The following is a 15022-nucleotide window of genomic DNA, read 5'->3' on the forward strand; positions in this document are numbered from 1 at the left end:
TGGACATCCGAAGAAGATACGGCGCTTTGTCTCGCGTGGTTGGATGTGTCCCAGGACCCCATCACAGGAACAAATCAGAAGGCAGAAACATTGTATGGCAGAATCCAGCAAATGTTTGCAGAAATCTGCCGGGAGAAAAACTTTGCTGTTGACCCCGAGCGGCGGGGAATGAAAGGGATAAAGTCCAGGTGGTCAACCATAAACAGAAGCGTGAATAAGTTTGCTGGCTGCCTGGCACAGGTTCAATCCCGGCAACAAAGCGGTGCTTCTCCGGAGGACGTGTTGCAGCAAGCGCTTATGCTGTATAACACCAAGGAAGGAACATCATTCAGTCTGATGCACTGCTTCAAGATTTTGGAGGGTGCTCCAAAATGGATCCAACAAGCCACAGCAAAACAGGTAGGTTTTTCCAGCTTGAATATGTATGTACAAAATGATTTCTTTCATATTTTTGTTCAGAAATCAACAGTAACTGGGAGGCGTAAACGCTCAGCCACTCCTCAAGAAGCGGAAGAGGAGCAAGCAGTTGGATTACCATGTGACGAAGCGGAGAATACTTCCGGAGCTGGATGTTCTCGGCCAATGGGACAGAAAGCAAGCAAAACAGCGGAAGCGTCAAGGAAAAGCTTGGCGGATGCTAGTATGGCAATGGCAGATAATGGGAGAATTTTAGCTGCTTTGACCAAAAAAAAACTCGAAGACAGCATCCAGAGAACTGTGGCTTACAAGCAAATGGTGAACCATGCTATAATGTCAATCGACTTGGATAAAATGACTGGTATGGCCAGAGAATTCTATATTCTGGAACAAACACGTATCCTTAACGAAACACGAAAAGCTGCTATGGATAATGTGGGACAATTTGGTTGCGGCCAGTCTTATGAAGAGATTCTTTTGGAAGTACCCATCAATGAAGACGACACAGCAATGCCTCCGGGTCCGCAAGTAAATGCCGATTCAAACAGCAACGATGCCACCAAAATCGTTCCAACCCCACCTGCTGATTCTGAGGATGAATATGACGCAGGCTCTATTCATATCCTGGATGCGAGATCAAACGCAGATTCCAACACTGATGAGAGCATCTGGGTTCCCGAGGCGTGTGCCGAGGCGCCATCCAATTCAGAGAATGAGTCTTGCTCCGAAGATAGTTCCATTTTGCCGTCAGATTCCGAATGAGTTTTTTTCTTTGTTTCGTTGTGATGGTTATCACAGTATTATTATTCAATAAGCTCGTTTCGTTTTTTTTTGCAATTTTGGGCCGTAAATACGAACAGTGGTTTCACAAAACTTCACAAGAGATTTCAGCGCTGTTGTCTCTGCCATCCTGATGTATTCATCTACAGCATCCGCTGGCATGCCATATGCAAGCTGACGGATTGCGGCGGTGCATTTTTGAAGGCCAGTTAATCCTAGTTTACCAGCCGCATCTCGCTTTTGCACGAAGTAAGGATTCGCGGCTTCTATTTCTGCAACAATCTTTGTAAACAAGTTTCGGGACATTCGAAACCGCCGCCGAAACTGTGAATCACTATACGTGGGATTCTCGGAGAAGTAATCATGAAACAGTCGCTCAGCTCCTAGATGAGCACCTCTGTTGATATTCGGTTTTTTTCCAGGCCGAGATCCTCCAGCTCGATTTTTCTCGTCTTCTTCCAAAGCCCTTAACAACAGTTCATGTGACTGGTAAACATAATGATTTACAACTTCAATGTCTTCCTCGTCACTTAAAACGATGGAATCAGCTGCTCCCGGGAAACAATCTGCCGTCAATGCATTTGGAATATTCATGATATAACTACACAACTATTGCACATCGATCGACTGATAAAAATGAAATATTACATCAATATGACGATGTTCTTCGTGGGTATGTATATTGTTTTGAGTTTTAGCAATACCCGATGAAAAGACATTACTCAAGTCACTAAACTCAAAATATGCATTACCGGTGGAAGAATGGGGTGCTAAGCTAAAATAGCTACCTAGATGGAGCCTTATTATAGGGATAGAGATAGCGCCTCCCGTGGCGGTGCTCTAAGCCACTTGCTTTATTTTAAAGTAGCATGGAAAATGCTCATCATGGATTTCAGTGCTGGAAATCGCCTCAGAGTGTATGCAGAGTAAATTTTAACAAGAGAGTGTAGTTCTCCCATTTGCTTCGCACTCTTATCCAAATTATCTTTGAGGAAGCAATCTACACAAAGAGTGGTGGTAAAATTAACGCATGGAACAAAACATGGAGTACGGTTGCTACACTTTGCGTTTCCGTTATTTCTGGGTTGGTGTCTTTCTTTTCTTCTCCGCTGCTTTACGATTACAATGGGAGAAAAGCTAGCAAACTTTATGTTTGACTGTTTTTATTTATTTTTATTTCAACAAATCAGCGCACTGTGCGGATCCCCATTTTGTGGACCGTTATTTAGACTTGTAGAATGCTTTAAAACTTCGATAAAACTTGCAATGTTTCCTGGGAAGAGCACCCTGGTGTTTGTTCAATGTGTAAAAGAATTTTTGCGGTTAACGTGTAGGGGGTTTGACAGCTGTAGAATACCCCTGATTCAGTTCTATCGACCACAACTATGATTTCAAACTGTTGCAGTTCATTAGCGAACTCCTAAAAGCATTGAAAGGTAACGATTAACCTTATTTCAATTTCACATTACAGCATCCGGATGATGGTAAACCGAAGGACGTTGAAGCTGAAGATGCTGAAGATCTAGAGAATGAAATCAAAGTCAAAGAAGAATACATAGAAGATGTAGATGAGATCCTTACTGCACATCAGAGTACAGCAGAAACCTCGGAATGCCATGGAGTTGCTAGCGACCAAAACGAGTCCCTTGTGACTCAGAGCACTGGTGATTGGCCGTGCTCAATTTGTGAACTAAACTTTGCTAGCTTACCCAAAATGAGGTATCACAAGGTTAGTTGAAGCATTTCTTGATTGAGAAATTGAACAATTTAACGGTTTTGTTTTGTTTACAGCGCGTATCTCATGAAAAGCCACGGTACAAATGCTCCATTTGTCAAAAACCGTTTCATTTTGCCAACCTTCTACGTCGTCATGAGAAAAGCTGTTCAGAAATGCGATGCAACAAATGTGGCGTCAAGTTTATGACTCATCGTCTGCTAAATATTCATTATGACGATAAGGTATGTACTCAGTGGAGGGTTCAATTCAGGGTGCTACCTAGTTCTGAGACACATGTTGAAACATTCATGTTGATGGAATATCGAAGCAACCTGTTAGTTTTGCCATTGAATCAGAATATGCATCCGTATTGCAAAATGCGCAAAAATCTGGATAGAGCTGGAATTAGGGCCTAACAGCTTTTGTAAACAATGACTTATATCGATGATTTCTAGAAATCCTCATCGGGTAGAGAAAGACTTCCCCTATCAGATGGTTATGTTGGTCTGCGTGGGCATTCCTTGAGTTCCTAGAAATCATCGATAGAAGTCATTGTTTACAAAAGCTGTTACGCCCTAATTCCAGCTCTATCTAGAAATGACTAACATTTAGACCAAGGTGGCTACATATAGGTGTTCTGATGTGTCAAATTCGTGATTCAGCCATGTTGGAATTTGACCAACGACCGAGTTTGTTCACAATTTGCACTAAAACCGCATTCCCCCCCCCCCCCCCCCCCCGCGACCTCCTCGCCTATATAGTGACAAAGCTGTATCACCATGATTTAGACTATAAAGTATGCGTATTCGAGGGAAAACGGGACTATGTATGTATGTATGTATGTATGTAAGAAGCCACCATCCTAGCTTGGGTCTTGCCCTGCATGCGGCTCCACTTAACAGCAAGATCAAATTTCGTAATCATTCTGAATTCAACATATTGCTGTATGAAGGGCCAAAAAGGATTGGGCGGGCTCGTAAGCAGATACACTTACGCGACACTCGCGGGAATAAAAGAATCTTCTTCCAGCAATATGATCCAACAAAACGAACCACGAAATTCGCAATACATGATAAGTTTTCCACGGGATGGTTTGTTTGAGAAGAGCGCGTCAAATTCATTGCAACTGTTGGAGTAAAATGCAACTATCTAAAATGACAGAACATTTCCTCCTAGACTCCGGCTGGCACTCCACTCCATTGTCCAGTTACAACTTCAATGATACTCTGATGCTCCCTCCCGTCCCCGCATTTTATGAGTATACAATATAATTTTAAATATATAACATGCTTTATTTGAAGTTTATTAAATATATAGTGAATTGCAAAATATAATAGAAAATAAGCATGAAAATGTTCAAATAACGTAGATTTTAATTTTTAACAATTGCACTTTTTTTTTATATATATATAATTATTATTACCCCTTAATATTTTAGTAGGCTTTAAACATTTAGCCATATAATGACCTAACGCATCATGGAATATTTTGAAAATATCGATACTATTTTTAGCAATGAATCAATAGACCGAAAAATCTAGGTTATTTGGACATGAAACAATACTTTTGCAATTCGAGGGAAAACGGGACTACCCCATAAAATGTGTTTAATTTTTGTACTACACGCAGAAAAAAGTTTTTTAATTTCAATGATATTATGTATTAAAAACAACAACAAAAATTATCATTCCCCGGCTAATAACTTTTTTTATTGAATTCAACAATAAATCTTTATTGTTCGGACATAAAATATTGTTGTTTTCAAAATCTGTCAAAAACGCAATTAAAAATATATTTTGTTGAATTTACAATATTTATTTTCAAACAGACAAAATCTTTTTTTGATAAAAAAAAATAAGTTGCTACCAACAATAACTTTCTTTTATTAAAAAAAAACTGCTGCAAATAACAAATTGTTTTTAATAATTTAAAAATAAAATTGGTTTGGCATAAATATTTTAATTTTTAATTTTAGCAGTTTTTCTATTCGAGAAATAATTTTCAATAAATTTAAGAATTGTTTTTGGTTTCATTTTCTATTTATTAACAAACGGTACAAATAGTGATTCAATAGGTTTATCAATTATACAAAAAATACCGAAATTATGACCTCTCATTAACGGTATGTAAATTAATAGTTTGCGTTTCGAAACGGGCAACGTTTCCACGGTGTATTGATTTGCTGGAATTGGGGGAAAAAATCGTTAAAACACGTATTAAAATGCAAATACTGAATTCCTTACAAAGAAAGCAACTTGTTCAAAAAGAACTTCTTCCGACGAGACTGGGAAGCCGAGCATGCACAGGCATTGAAAACACACACATACAATGACAAAATGAGCCTGTGTATGTTTTGGAAAAGTGTTGCTTTTAAATTTACAATATATTTTTAAAAAGTAGTTAAAATAATATTTGAAGACAAAAATATATTTTATTGAATCTACAATATATTTGTTTTCAGAATTTGCAATGAAAACAACAAAAAACATTTTTGAAGCTACAAAATATAAATATTGAATTCAAAAAAAGTTATATTTGACATTGCAAAATATTTCAATAATATTTTTTTTTTGGTTCAATAAGGTCAATTTTCTCTGCGTGTAGCAATTACTTATAAATGCGTATAATTTAAGTTATTGTATGGATAGTCTCGTTTTTTGGTTACCGTGTAGGGAGTTTGACAGCTGTAGAATACCCCTGATTCAATTACCAGTCCTTTCGACTACAGCTATGTTTTCAAGCTGAAAGTTCCTTTGGGAACTCCTAAAAGCATTGAAAGTTAACCGTTAACCTTATTTCAATTTTACATTACAGCATCCGGATGAAGGTAAACCGAAGAACGTTGAAGCTGAAGATGCAGAAGATCTTTAGAGTGGGATCAGAGTTCAACGAAATCTGCGGAATGTCATGGAGATCCCTGCCGATTTAAACTAGTCCCTTGTGCGTCATAAAGTCAAAGATGTCTATTCAAAGGAAGCCAAAGGAAAACCTTATACAAAGCACAAAATCAACGATAATAAGGTTGATAGCTGAAAAATGAATTGGAAGAATACACAAACGTTTATAATGGTGTTTCGTTTTGTAATAAGGAGCTTTTTCCACAATTTTTATTTCAGATTACACACTAGACGTTCGATGATTGAAACATGGTTACCAAAATCATTTCATTTGTCAAACCAGTTGTCAATTAAATGCATCAATACGTTATTTTAAAATGCACGAATTTGACAGATAAGTGTCTTTCATTTGATACTTTATTTTTTGTTAGTGGACTTGTCAGCTATATACATTTTAACCAAAAACCTTTCAGCTCCAATTAATGATGGTAAGTAAAAAATGAATGAAGTATATAATATATTTGTAATTATTAGTTCAAACAATGTTTCATAAATCTTTGTTCAGTTTGTATGTATTGTGAAAATCCTTCCAGACGCACATTTCAATCTACCGGGACTATCTTATTTTTTTGGCTTTATACTTCCTCCCATATGGGCTTCCCTTAGCTCAGTCGGTAAGATCAACTTTGCACAGTGTGCCAAAACACAGCATGGCACATTGTTCGGCACGTTAAGGAACACGTTGACAAGTTTGTCACGAAGAATATTATATAAAACGGCAACACTGTTGAGCGATGAATTTATTCGTTGCTAAGGTTTGTTTACTCCCAATTGATACAGGTCAATAGGCTGTCAGATCCGGATTAGTATGGAGAGTGAATAATCTACAGCTATTTTGTTTTTATAGTAATCAGCCCTTATCATGGGTGTCAAGTGAAGTGACCAGTTGGCACTCACGGTGAAGTGATTGACGTGTAAATCAAATGGGAATCACTTCACCGTGAGTTACAAGTTGTCACTTAACCGTGAAGTGGCATCGGTAATAAGAGTCAACAGTTCGGAAATAGTAAGGATCTAGAATGAATCATCATTCAATTTGTTTATTTGTTTGTTGTGTTTCCATCAACAGACTAGAAATAGTTTCAATGATGTGTTTATGTGATTATACCGACTACAGTATACAGTACTGGACAAAATAAATCATACACCCATATATTTTTTCTTTGGAGCTCGATATATCAGGTAGATTCAAACATACAAGAATGGTTTGTTCTGAAATACTTCTGTATGTTTTTCGCTAAAACTGTGCAGGTATAGAATATTCAATATATTGTATGACTTTCTCTATCATCATTTATAAGTTGTAAAAGGAGAATTTCGAGTCGGACAAAATAAATCATACTCCTGATTTCTTATTGAAAATTCTTGTTTAATTCAACTTTCAACTTACGTTTTAACACTCTCAGTATTTGGTATGACCACCCTTTGCTTTCAACACTGCTTCAAACCATCTTGGCATACTTTCGACGAGGTTTTGTAGATATCCAGAATCGATATTCTCCCACGCTGCTCCAAGTGCTTCAAAATAAAGGTTTTTGTTGGAAATCGATACTTTATCCACTTTGTTGACCAAGTAAGACCACAAATTCTCAATTGGGTTGAGATCGGGAGATTGGCCATTCCAGCGTTTTGAGCCGATTTGATTTGAAAAATGCCGTTGTTTTCTTCGCTGTGTGCTTTGGGCCATTATCTTGTTGGAAAATGTAATTGGATTCCAGGCCAGTTTTCAGTAGCGAAACTTCCAGATTTTCACTTAACAAGTCAATGTACACATCTGCAGTCATTATTCCCTTTATATGAGCCAAACTTCCAACACCAGACCACGCAAATGCTCCCCATACCATGATATTTCCGCCTCCGTGTTTAACCGTCTTTTGAATGTATGGTTCCTTAAGAGAGTCACTGGAACCTCGCCAAACCCTTGATCGCCTTTTCTGTCCAAATAACTCAAATTTGCTCTCATCCGTCCACAGAACTCGTTTCCAGAAGCCCACAGTCATTCCGGCGTACTTTTTAGCAAATTCCAGTCGCTTCCGTTGGTTCCGCTTGTTGATAAAAGGACGCTTCGATGCCAAACAGCTTTTCAAACCGCTCTCATTAAGTCGCCGGTGAACAGTACGTCGACTTACATTGAGATGCATCGATTCCACAATATTCCTCGACGAATACTTCGGATTCTGCTTAGCTATTCGAACAATTCTGATGTCATCACGATTACTTGTCGCATGATGACGTCCTTGTCCGGATAAATTCCTCACAATTCCTCGTGTTTCGTACTTTTTCCATATGTGCTGAACAGCTCCAACTGAGATCGAGTACTTTTCGGCAATTTTCCGAAAAGAAATTCCTTTTTCACGATCGCGAATCATCAAATTTCCAACATCGAGCGAAATCTGCTTTCCTGACATTTTTCACTTTTCAAATGACGCAAACAAAACACAATGGTGCGATGCGCACGCTTCCCGGAACAAGAACTGCCAAATATTACTCCGTGATGCCAAATCTTCAGATTTTGTTTTTATTCGATGGCTAAAAAATAAAATCTTAGGAGTGTATGATTTATTTTGTCCAAGCACAAAAGTGAGTATATATTTATTTGAATTTGTAACAAAAATAGCAGAATATTATAACAATTTTCATTCAGCCAATTGAATGCACCATGAGAAATACTTGAACTTTTCTGAATATACTGCTGAAATTGCATGCAAAATAGCAAAAATGTGATTTAATGTACTTTTTTGGGTTGAGCGTATGATTTATTTTGTCCAGTACTGTACTACAATCCTGATGAATGTGGGCGTCTTAGTGGAATACCTGTATAATGAGAGAGAGAAGGATTAGTATTTTCCATTTAATTCCACTACTTTATTTGCTTATCCTTGACAGATACGCGTATTTCGTCTACAATGTGCAGACTTCTTCAGTGTCTTGTACTAATACTCGACTTATGCATTATGGTTTTTTGGAACTGGACCTTACAAATAATGGGTTGTTAAGAACCATTACCGTTCCAAATTCTTGTTGTCTCCATACATTTTCGGAAAGAGAACTATATTAGAACCTTTTAACTTATGGTTTGAGAACTTTAATGGTAATGGTTATGGTAGTCAGTAAGGTCCACGAATGGTTTTGTAACATCGATCAACTTTATGTGGAATATATCGCGAATTGGTTGCCTGTAATTTACTGATTACCAATTCACGATATATTCCACGTAAAGTTGAGCGATAATACAAAACCATTAATGGACCTTACTGACTACCATAACCATTACCATTAATGTTCTCAAATCATAAGTAAAAACGTTCTCATATAGTTCTCTTTCTGAAAATGTATGGAGAAAACAAGAATTTGGAATGGTAATGGTTCTTAACGACCCATTATTTGTAAAGTCCAGTTCCAAAAAACCATAATGCATAAGGTTGAAAATTTATCATTAAACGTTCATGTAAAGTTCCATAACCATTTCAGTTAAAGTTTAGCAGGGGTTATAAACAATTTTTAACCATTTTAGGTAAGGTCAATTTATGGTTCGCGTTTATGCGGGTTTCAGATCGTCTGCAAACGACAATCGTGGCCCTGTGATAATATGGGTTGATGCATATATTATGTCACGCTCTAGGGGGGGAGGTGGTCTAAGATTTTGTGACAAGCAATGCATTAGGTATAGGAAAAACGTCATGATATGGGGGGGTTAAATTTCTCCTCGACTTAGCGTGACAAAATTAATGCATGGGCCCAAACGAGAAATACCAATGGTCCCAGATGGCTACCCTGAGGTATACCGGACTTTGCGCAGAAGCTTGCTGAGCGTCAAGTACACAAAGTTACTGTCAGTTGGCGCTCCATGAGGTATGAACGAACCATCTCAAAAAATTTCCACCGATTCCTAGCCTATCAACCTTAGCGATCGCACTTTCGTGGTTCAGCTTATCGAAGGCTGCCGTAAGATCTGTGTAAATAACGTCCGTTTGGGTCCGAGCAATCAAACTGTCTGTGATGTAAGACGTTAGGCACAGCAGGTTCGTAGTTGTGGAACGCCCAGTTATGAATCCGTGTTGATCTATACTTAGATATTGCTTGCAATGCGCATTTAGAGACTCTGTGACAACGTCGTTGTTTAAGTCGCGTTTGCTTCCTTTTTTATGAACAGGAAACATATCCGCAGTCTTCCAGCAAGACGTAAAGATGCCGCTGGAATATGCGGCGCAGTGGATCTAAAATACAAGTGATGTTCTTTTTAAGAATAATCGACGGAACACCATCGGGTCCAGCCTTAGCTGAAGTCCTAAGTTTAGATGCTGCTCTAGAAATCGTATCTGTAGTGGCGTTGACCACGCTAAGCGTTTGGTTGGCAGATCAGGAATATCGAATTCGTAAATAATATTTCAGATGTTATGTGGATGTGACAAATATTGTAAAGAAAGATCCTTTACAAAAGTCTAAATTTGACAAGGGTTACGGGATCCGACGAACCATTGAAAAGATTCGGATCATTTATATGGATGAACCGGTTCTGAAGCGTTTGTAGTCATCATTTGGGAAAAATTTCAACATCATATGAATTATGTAAGTTTCGAGGTAAACTTCGATCAGTTTTAAGCGTATTTTCATTGACAAAACTGATGAATTTTCTTTTCGTTTTCCTTTTCAGATAGCGTTTAAAATGTTTAAAATTGTACTCTAGTACCGTGCGGGACCGAAATCCGTACAGCACCGAAATCCGTACACCCTGTTGAATTTGTTTATTTATATGCATCATAACAATGTAAATATTATACATGAATACACATTCATGTTCATTCATGCATTAGCTTGATGTTTACGTCAACAATTAAGCAGAATGTCATGCAATTAAAATAAGAAAAATAAAAACCTCAACACGTGTCGGGCATTGCTGTCAATCGGTTGCGTTCTTAACGATTTTCTAAGAAAATCTCTCGGATTTACTTCAGTTTGTTAAGCGTATTCCAGTGATGTTTGCAAGTAGTTTCCTGAAGGTCGATCGGAAAGGTTAGTATTTATCGTTTTATATCTCAATTCTAAGCAATGGATCGTTCATATGGTATTTATTTATCAAAATTAGTACTGTACGGATTTCGATCCATATATAACAGTTGATTCTAAATCCGTACACTTGTGCATCACTCAAAGACGATTCTACTTTATCCAATGTTTTTCAGCAGATCATGGAAACTTAATACACGCCGGAGGATTTGGAGAAGTGGTTGTGGCAATGATGCGTGCGGATAAATCTTACCGAGAAGCATCCAGGGATTTTGCCGTTCCATTCACCACCATAAGAGATGCCGTATTGAATCGCTACTCTCTTATTTTATTCGTATTGTAAATGTTATATTATTAATGTCTTTTAAAGAAGAGCGTCAAGAACCAGCCGAAAAGTAAAACAACGCAGCTCTCCTACAGCCCTACAGGAATCACCAACACGCATATACAAATTAGGGACCATGCATTAATGACGTAGCATTTGAGGTGGGATGTGAGGGTTTCAGAATTTGTGACCGGTCATGTATTGGATATAGCCAAATACGCTACGAGAAGGAGGCCCCCCCCATGGCCGGCGGAGTAAAAAATTGATCAAAAATATGCTACGTCATTGTTGGATGCTCCCTTATAGAAAGCAGACAGAAATGGGCCAGGGAGCATTCCCAGCAGTAGCTACCAGCGAGGAATGACCGGAAATACACATGAAAGTAGTGCGGGCGAAAATTGATAAAGAGAACGCAAAGAAACAAAGGATTGAGGAACGACAAAAGAAAAAGGTTGAGCGAGAGAGGAAGAGGAGGAAGAAAAGGAAGAAGAGGAAAGAAAGTTCCCTAATAAACAAATACCAAGAACGAACTATCCCACAAATGGTTTGGATGATACCCCGAACACGTCGTTAAGCTCTCTATTATGGTTATTTTTATTAGGGTTGGAAGCAAGAAAGCATTATAACTTGAATAGGCAATGGTAACAATGGAGAAGAATCAGAAGAAAGCTGTGGAAAAGAAGCAATGAAAGATCTGCATTTTTATGATTATTACTCTCTTGACGTGTTAAATTAAATTAAGTTATAGTCGTTATTTTACCTATTTTAATTTTCATGCACAAAACGAAAAACTAATCCTTGATGTCAGTTCATTGTCTTTTTTTGTTGGTTTCTAAGATGGTTGTATTTTTTTTTTTACTTATCCGCCATTATAGGGCTACCATCTTAGGAACCGTTTAATTTATCGCTTGATGCCAGTGGGTTGGTGGAGTGTTTCCATTATTGTTGTATTAAAGATGTTTCGGCAGTCTTCTCTTCATTTTGCTATTATTGATTCAACAACATTGTCCAAGCTACACCGCCCAGTTTAGTCCCGGTTAATAATGTTTTGTAGCGTTGATCTGGAGTACCCCCAAGTTCCAAAGTATGGCGCATCTTGCACGTTATCACATGTCAAATTTCAAAAACCTCGAAGTTGTGATCGGAGGAAAACTCCAGTAAGAATATTTAACCCAAAGCACTGGTATAGAATAAAATTTGGAGGAAATGAATCCTTAAACATGATATTAGTTAGCATAAAAATCCAGAACAGTCACCTTCTTAAATAAAAAGAAATCAGTTACCTCTCCTTTGAATCGATTGGAGCATCAATTAATCTAACACTGATACCATTAGTAAAAAAAATTAAAAGTTAAACAAATGAACTTGAACCTTTGACGAATGATTCTTATGTAAAATCGTGCGCTGAATTCAAAAATGTAGTCGAAAAAAATGTCAGTAGGATAGTTTTCGAAATACAGCTAAAAATGAAAATTCACTTTAAACAAGTTTGATTACTATAATACAAATATCTCCGGTTGTAATGAGATTATATCAATTATTTTAACGCTAAATTAGAGGTTAGAAATTTTTTCGTTCGATCAATTGAACATCAATTGTCAGTGAGATTGATGGTATTGTTGTTAGTTAATAGTTTGTTTTTAAGTTTTCCTAAGAAAAATTGAATTCCTGCTAAGTTTTTAAGCAATGTAAATTAAAATGTTTATCGAAATAAAATTTTATCACGTTTAAGTTGGCGTTAAAATAATGAAAATCAGTCCATTGCAGCCAGAGATATTTGTGTTTTAGTTTTTTTTTAAGTGAGAATTCATTTTTTAGCTAGGGGAAGGAGGGGCATAGTGAACAGGCGGGGCATAGTGAGCATCCCGCACTTTGGCTCTGGATCTCCAACTGAATGAAACAAATCAACTGGTAGTAGGATCAATATCATGATGATATTGATCCTACAGCCAACAAATTTGTTCTGAACGGCCGGAAGTCCAAGCTGGAGCACGCGATGCTCACTATGCCCCACCTGTTCACTATGCCTCTCTTACCCCTATATCTCCAAAACTATCCTACTGAAATTTTTTTGGACTACATTTTTGGATTCAGCGCATGATTTTACATGGGAAATGACCATCAGCGTGCAAAGTTCAAATATGCTGTAAACTAGTGTATTTAAACGAATATAGCTGTTTTGGACTCTTAGCCAGGTTAATGATTCTCTCGTGCTTAGGTGTATGGATTTCGGTCCCGCACGGTATTCTAGAATCAGGATGACTCGCATATGAAACATATGGGATAAGGTGTAAGAAAGATCAAAAGATAATCATCCGAATATCGAATGATTAGTGTTATAGTGTAGTACTAGAATTTTAACTAGAATGGGGTACGCTAATCGTTTGCTTGGGATCAATAGGCTAGTCAAGTAGTGAGCCAATTTAAAATCGTTAGTTTCGTATTGATTGTTGGTTTTTGCTTCGGTTTTTGCTGCTCCATCGAATCAATAATCATACGATATTTGGCGGAGGTTTTCGTTCAGTGTACTCATTGCGACTGATTAACCGTGTAGAAAAGTGTAAGCATGCTGAATGTAAATAATGCAGAATGTTTGTTATTGAAGTTTTATGCATATCAGGCAGTGCAATGCATATTGAATTTTTTTAAACTAAACTAAATGCAGTTTAATTGTTATTCGTTTAAATTATTCGTGTTCACTTCAATCTACTGATTTAATCGCTAAAGAGCGTCTATCCAGCGTGACCACTGCAACTGTGAAACCGCGGAATTAAGCCTGTTAGATAGCCAAAATGGTCGAATGTGGAATCTGTCTTGAGGACTACAAGGAGGGCGATTTGGAACTGCACCGGCAGATGTGCGTGGTTCGGTTGATGTTCCGATGCTCCCTATGCGACGGGGACTATGTGAGCAAGGAAGGGCTGTGGAATCATCTGGATCTGCACGAGGTAAGATGAAATCAACGATGCATTCGATATTACCGATCCATAATAACATGGTGTTTTCGTCCGAAAGATTGCAGATGAAAGTAAGGAATTGCACTATCAGGAAATAAAAGCAAAACACAAATTGCATCAATGCGTTCTGTGCAATGACCAACGTGCTTATTCGGAGAGTCCCTACTGGAAGCACATCCACGTAAGTGATGCATTCCAATATAATCGACATAATACATAAGGTATGTAGAATAATTCGATCGAATTACAGGACATTCACGATGGCTTCTTTCTGCGGTGTTCTGATTGTGGGGAAAACTTTCGATCCGAATCGCTTAAGAATGATCATGCCTTGAGTCATTGTAAGGCCAGGAAGCAAACGGAAGATGGACAAGTTCCTATTGAAGTTGAAAATATGACTTCTGATGCTGGACATTCGAAATTAAAGCAGAAAAGGAAGAGCAGCAATGAAAATAAAGTACCAAGTATGCGATTGAGAGCAAGGCCGAGTCAAAAGAGTTCTGGTGAACTTATCCTGACTGACAGGAGTGACCCAACAGTGGCGGCAAAGAATTCTTCGAGTGAAGCATCCTGCACCAAATGTTCCCACTGTGGAATAGAAGAGTCCAGTGCTGATAATTTAGCTCAGCACATTCTAGTCCACCATGAGCCAGTCGCATGTGATCTCTGTGGAAATACTTTGTCTAGTTTTTCACAGGCTCAGCATCATATGGTTTGTAACCTGACTTTTGAATGTTCTTGAATTTATCTTTATACAGTCTTTATTGCTCATTACAGAAAACGATGCACAAGGAGTCGAAGCTCAAATGCCCACATTGTTCGATGCAGTATACCTGGAGAGTACCCTTTGAACGACATGTACCCAATTGTAAGAAGGATAAATTTCCTTGCGAGGGTTGTGGCAACATGTTTAAAAATAAAA

At 37.9% G+C, this 15022-nt stretch overlaps 1 protein-coding gene across 3 annotated transcripts in view; it reads left to right on the forward strand.

The window, feature by feature from the left end:
- LOC135710077 (zinc finger protein 62-like) overlaps nucleotides 1-6254 on the forward strand; it is a 40584-nt gene extending 34330 nt beyond the window's left edge. For 2 of the 3 annotated variants that reach the window (XM_065232542.1, XM_065232543.1), the window contains 3 exons: nucleotides 2669-2926; nucleotides 2989-3156; nucleotides 5729-6254. In XM_065232542.1, coding sequence (XP_065088614.1) covers nucleotides 2669-2926; nucleotides 2989-3156; nucleotides 5729-5785 — 483 coding nt within the window. In that variant the 3' untranslated portion in view covers nucleotides 5786-6254. The remainder of the gene's footprint in view (nucleotides 1-2668; nucleotides 2927-2988; nucleotides 3157-5728) is intronic. The other variant, XR_010518388.1, reaches the window with a different exon arrangement.
- The last annotated feature ends 8768 nt before the right edge of the window (nucleotides 6255-15022 follow it).

This window comes from Ochlerotatus camptorhynchus, unplaced genomic scaffold, assembly GCF_037179485.1.
Source record: "Ochlerotatus camptorhynchus isolate MF236.1 unplaced genomic scaffold, CSIRO-AGI_Acam_v1.1 ptg000370l, whole genome shotgun sequence".
Taxonomy (NCBI): domain Eukaryota; kingdom Metazoa; phylum Arthropoda; class Insecta; order Diptera; family Culicidae; genus Ochlerotatus; species Ochlerotatus camptorhynchus.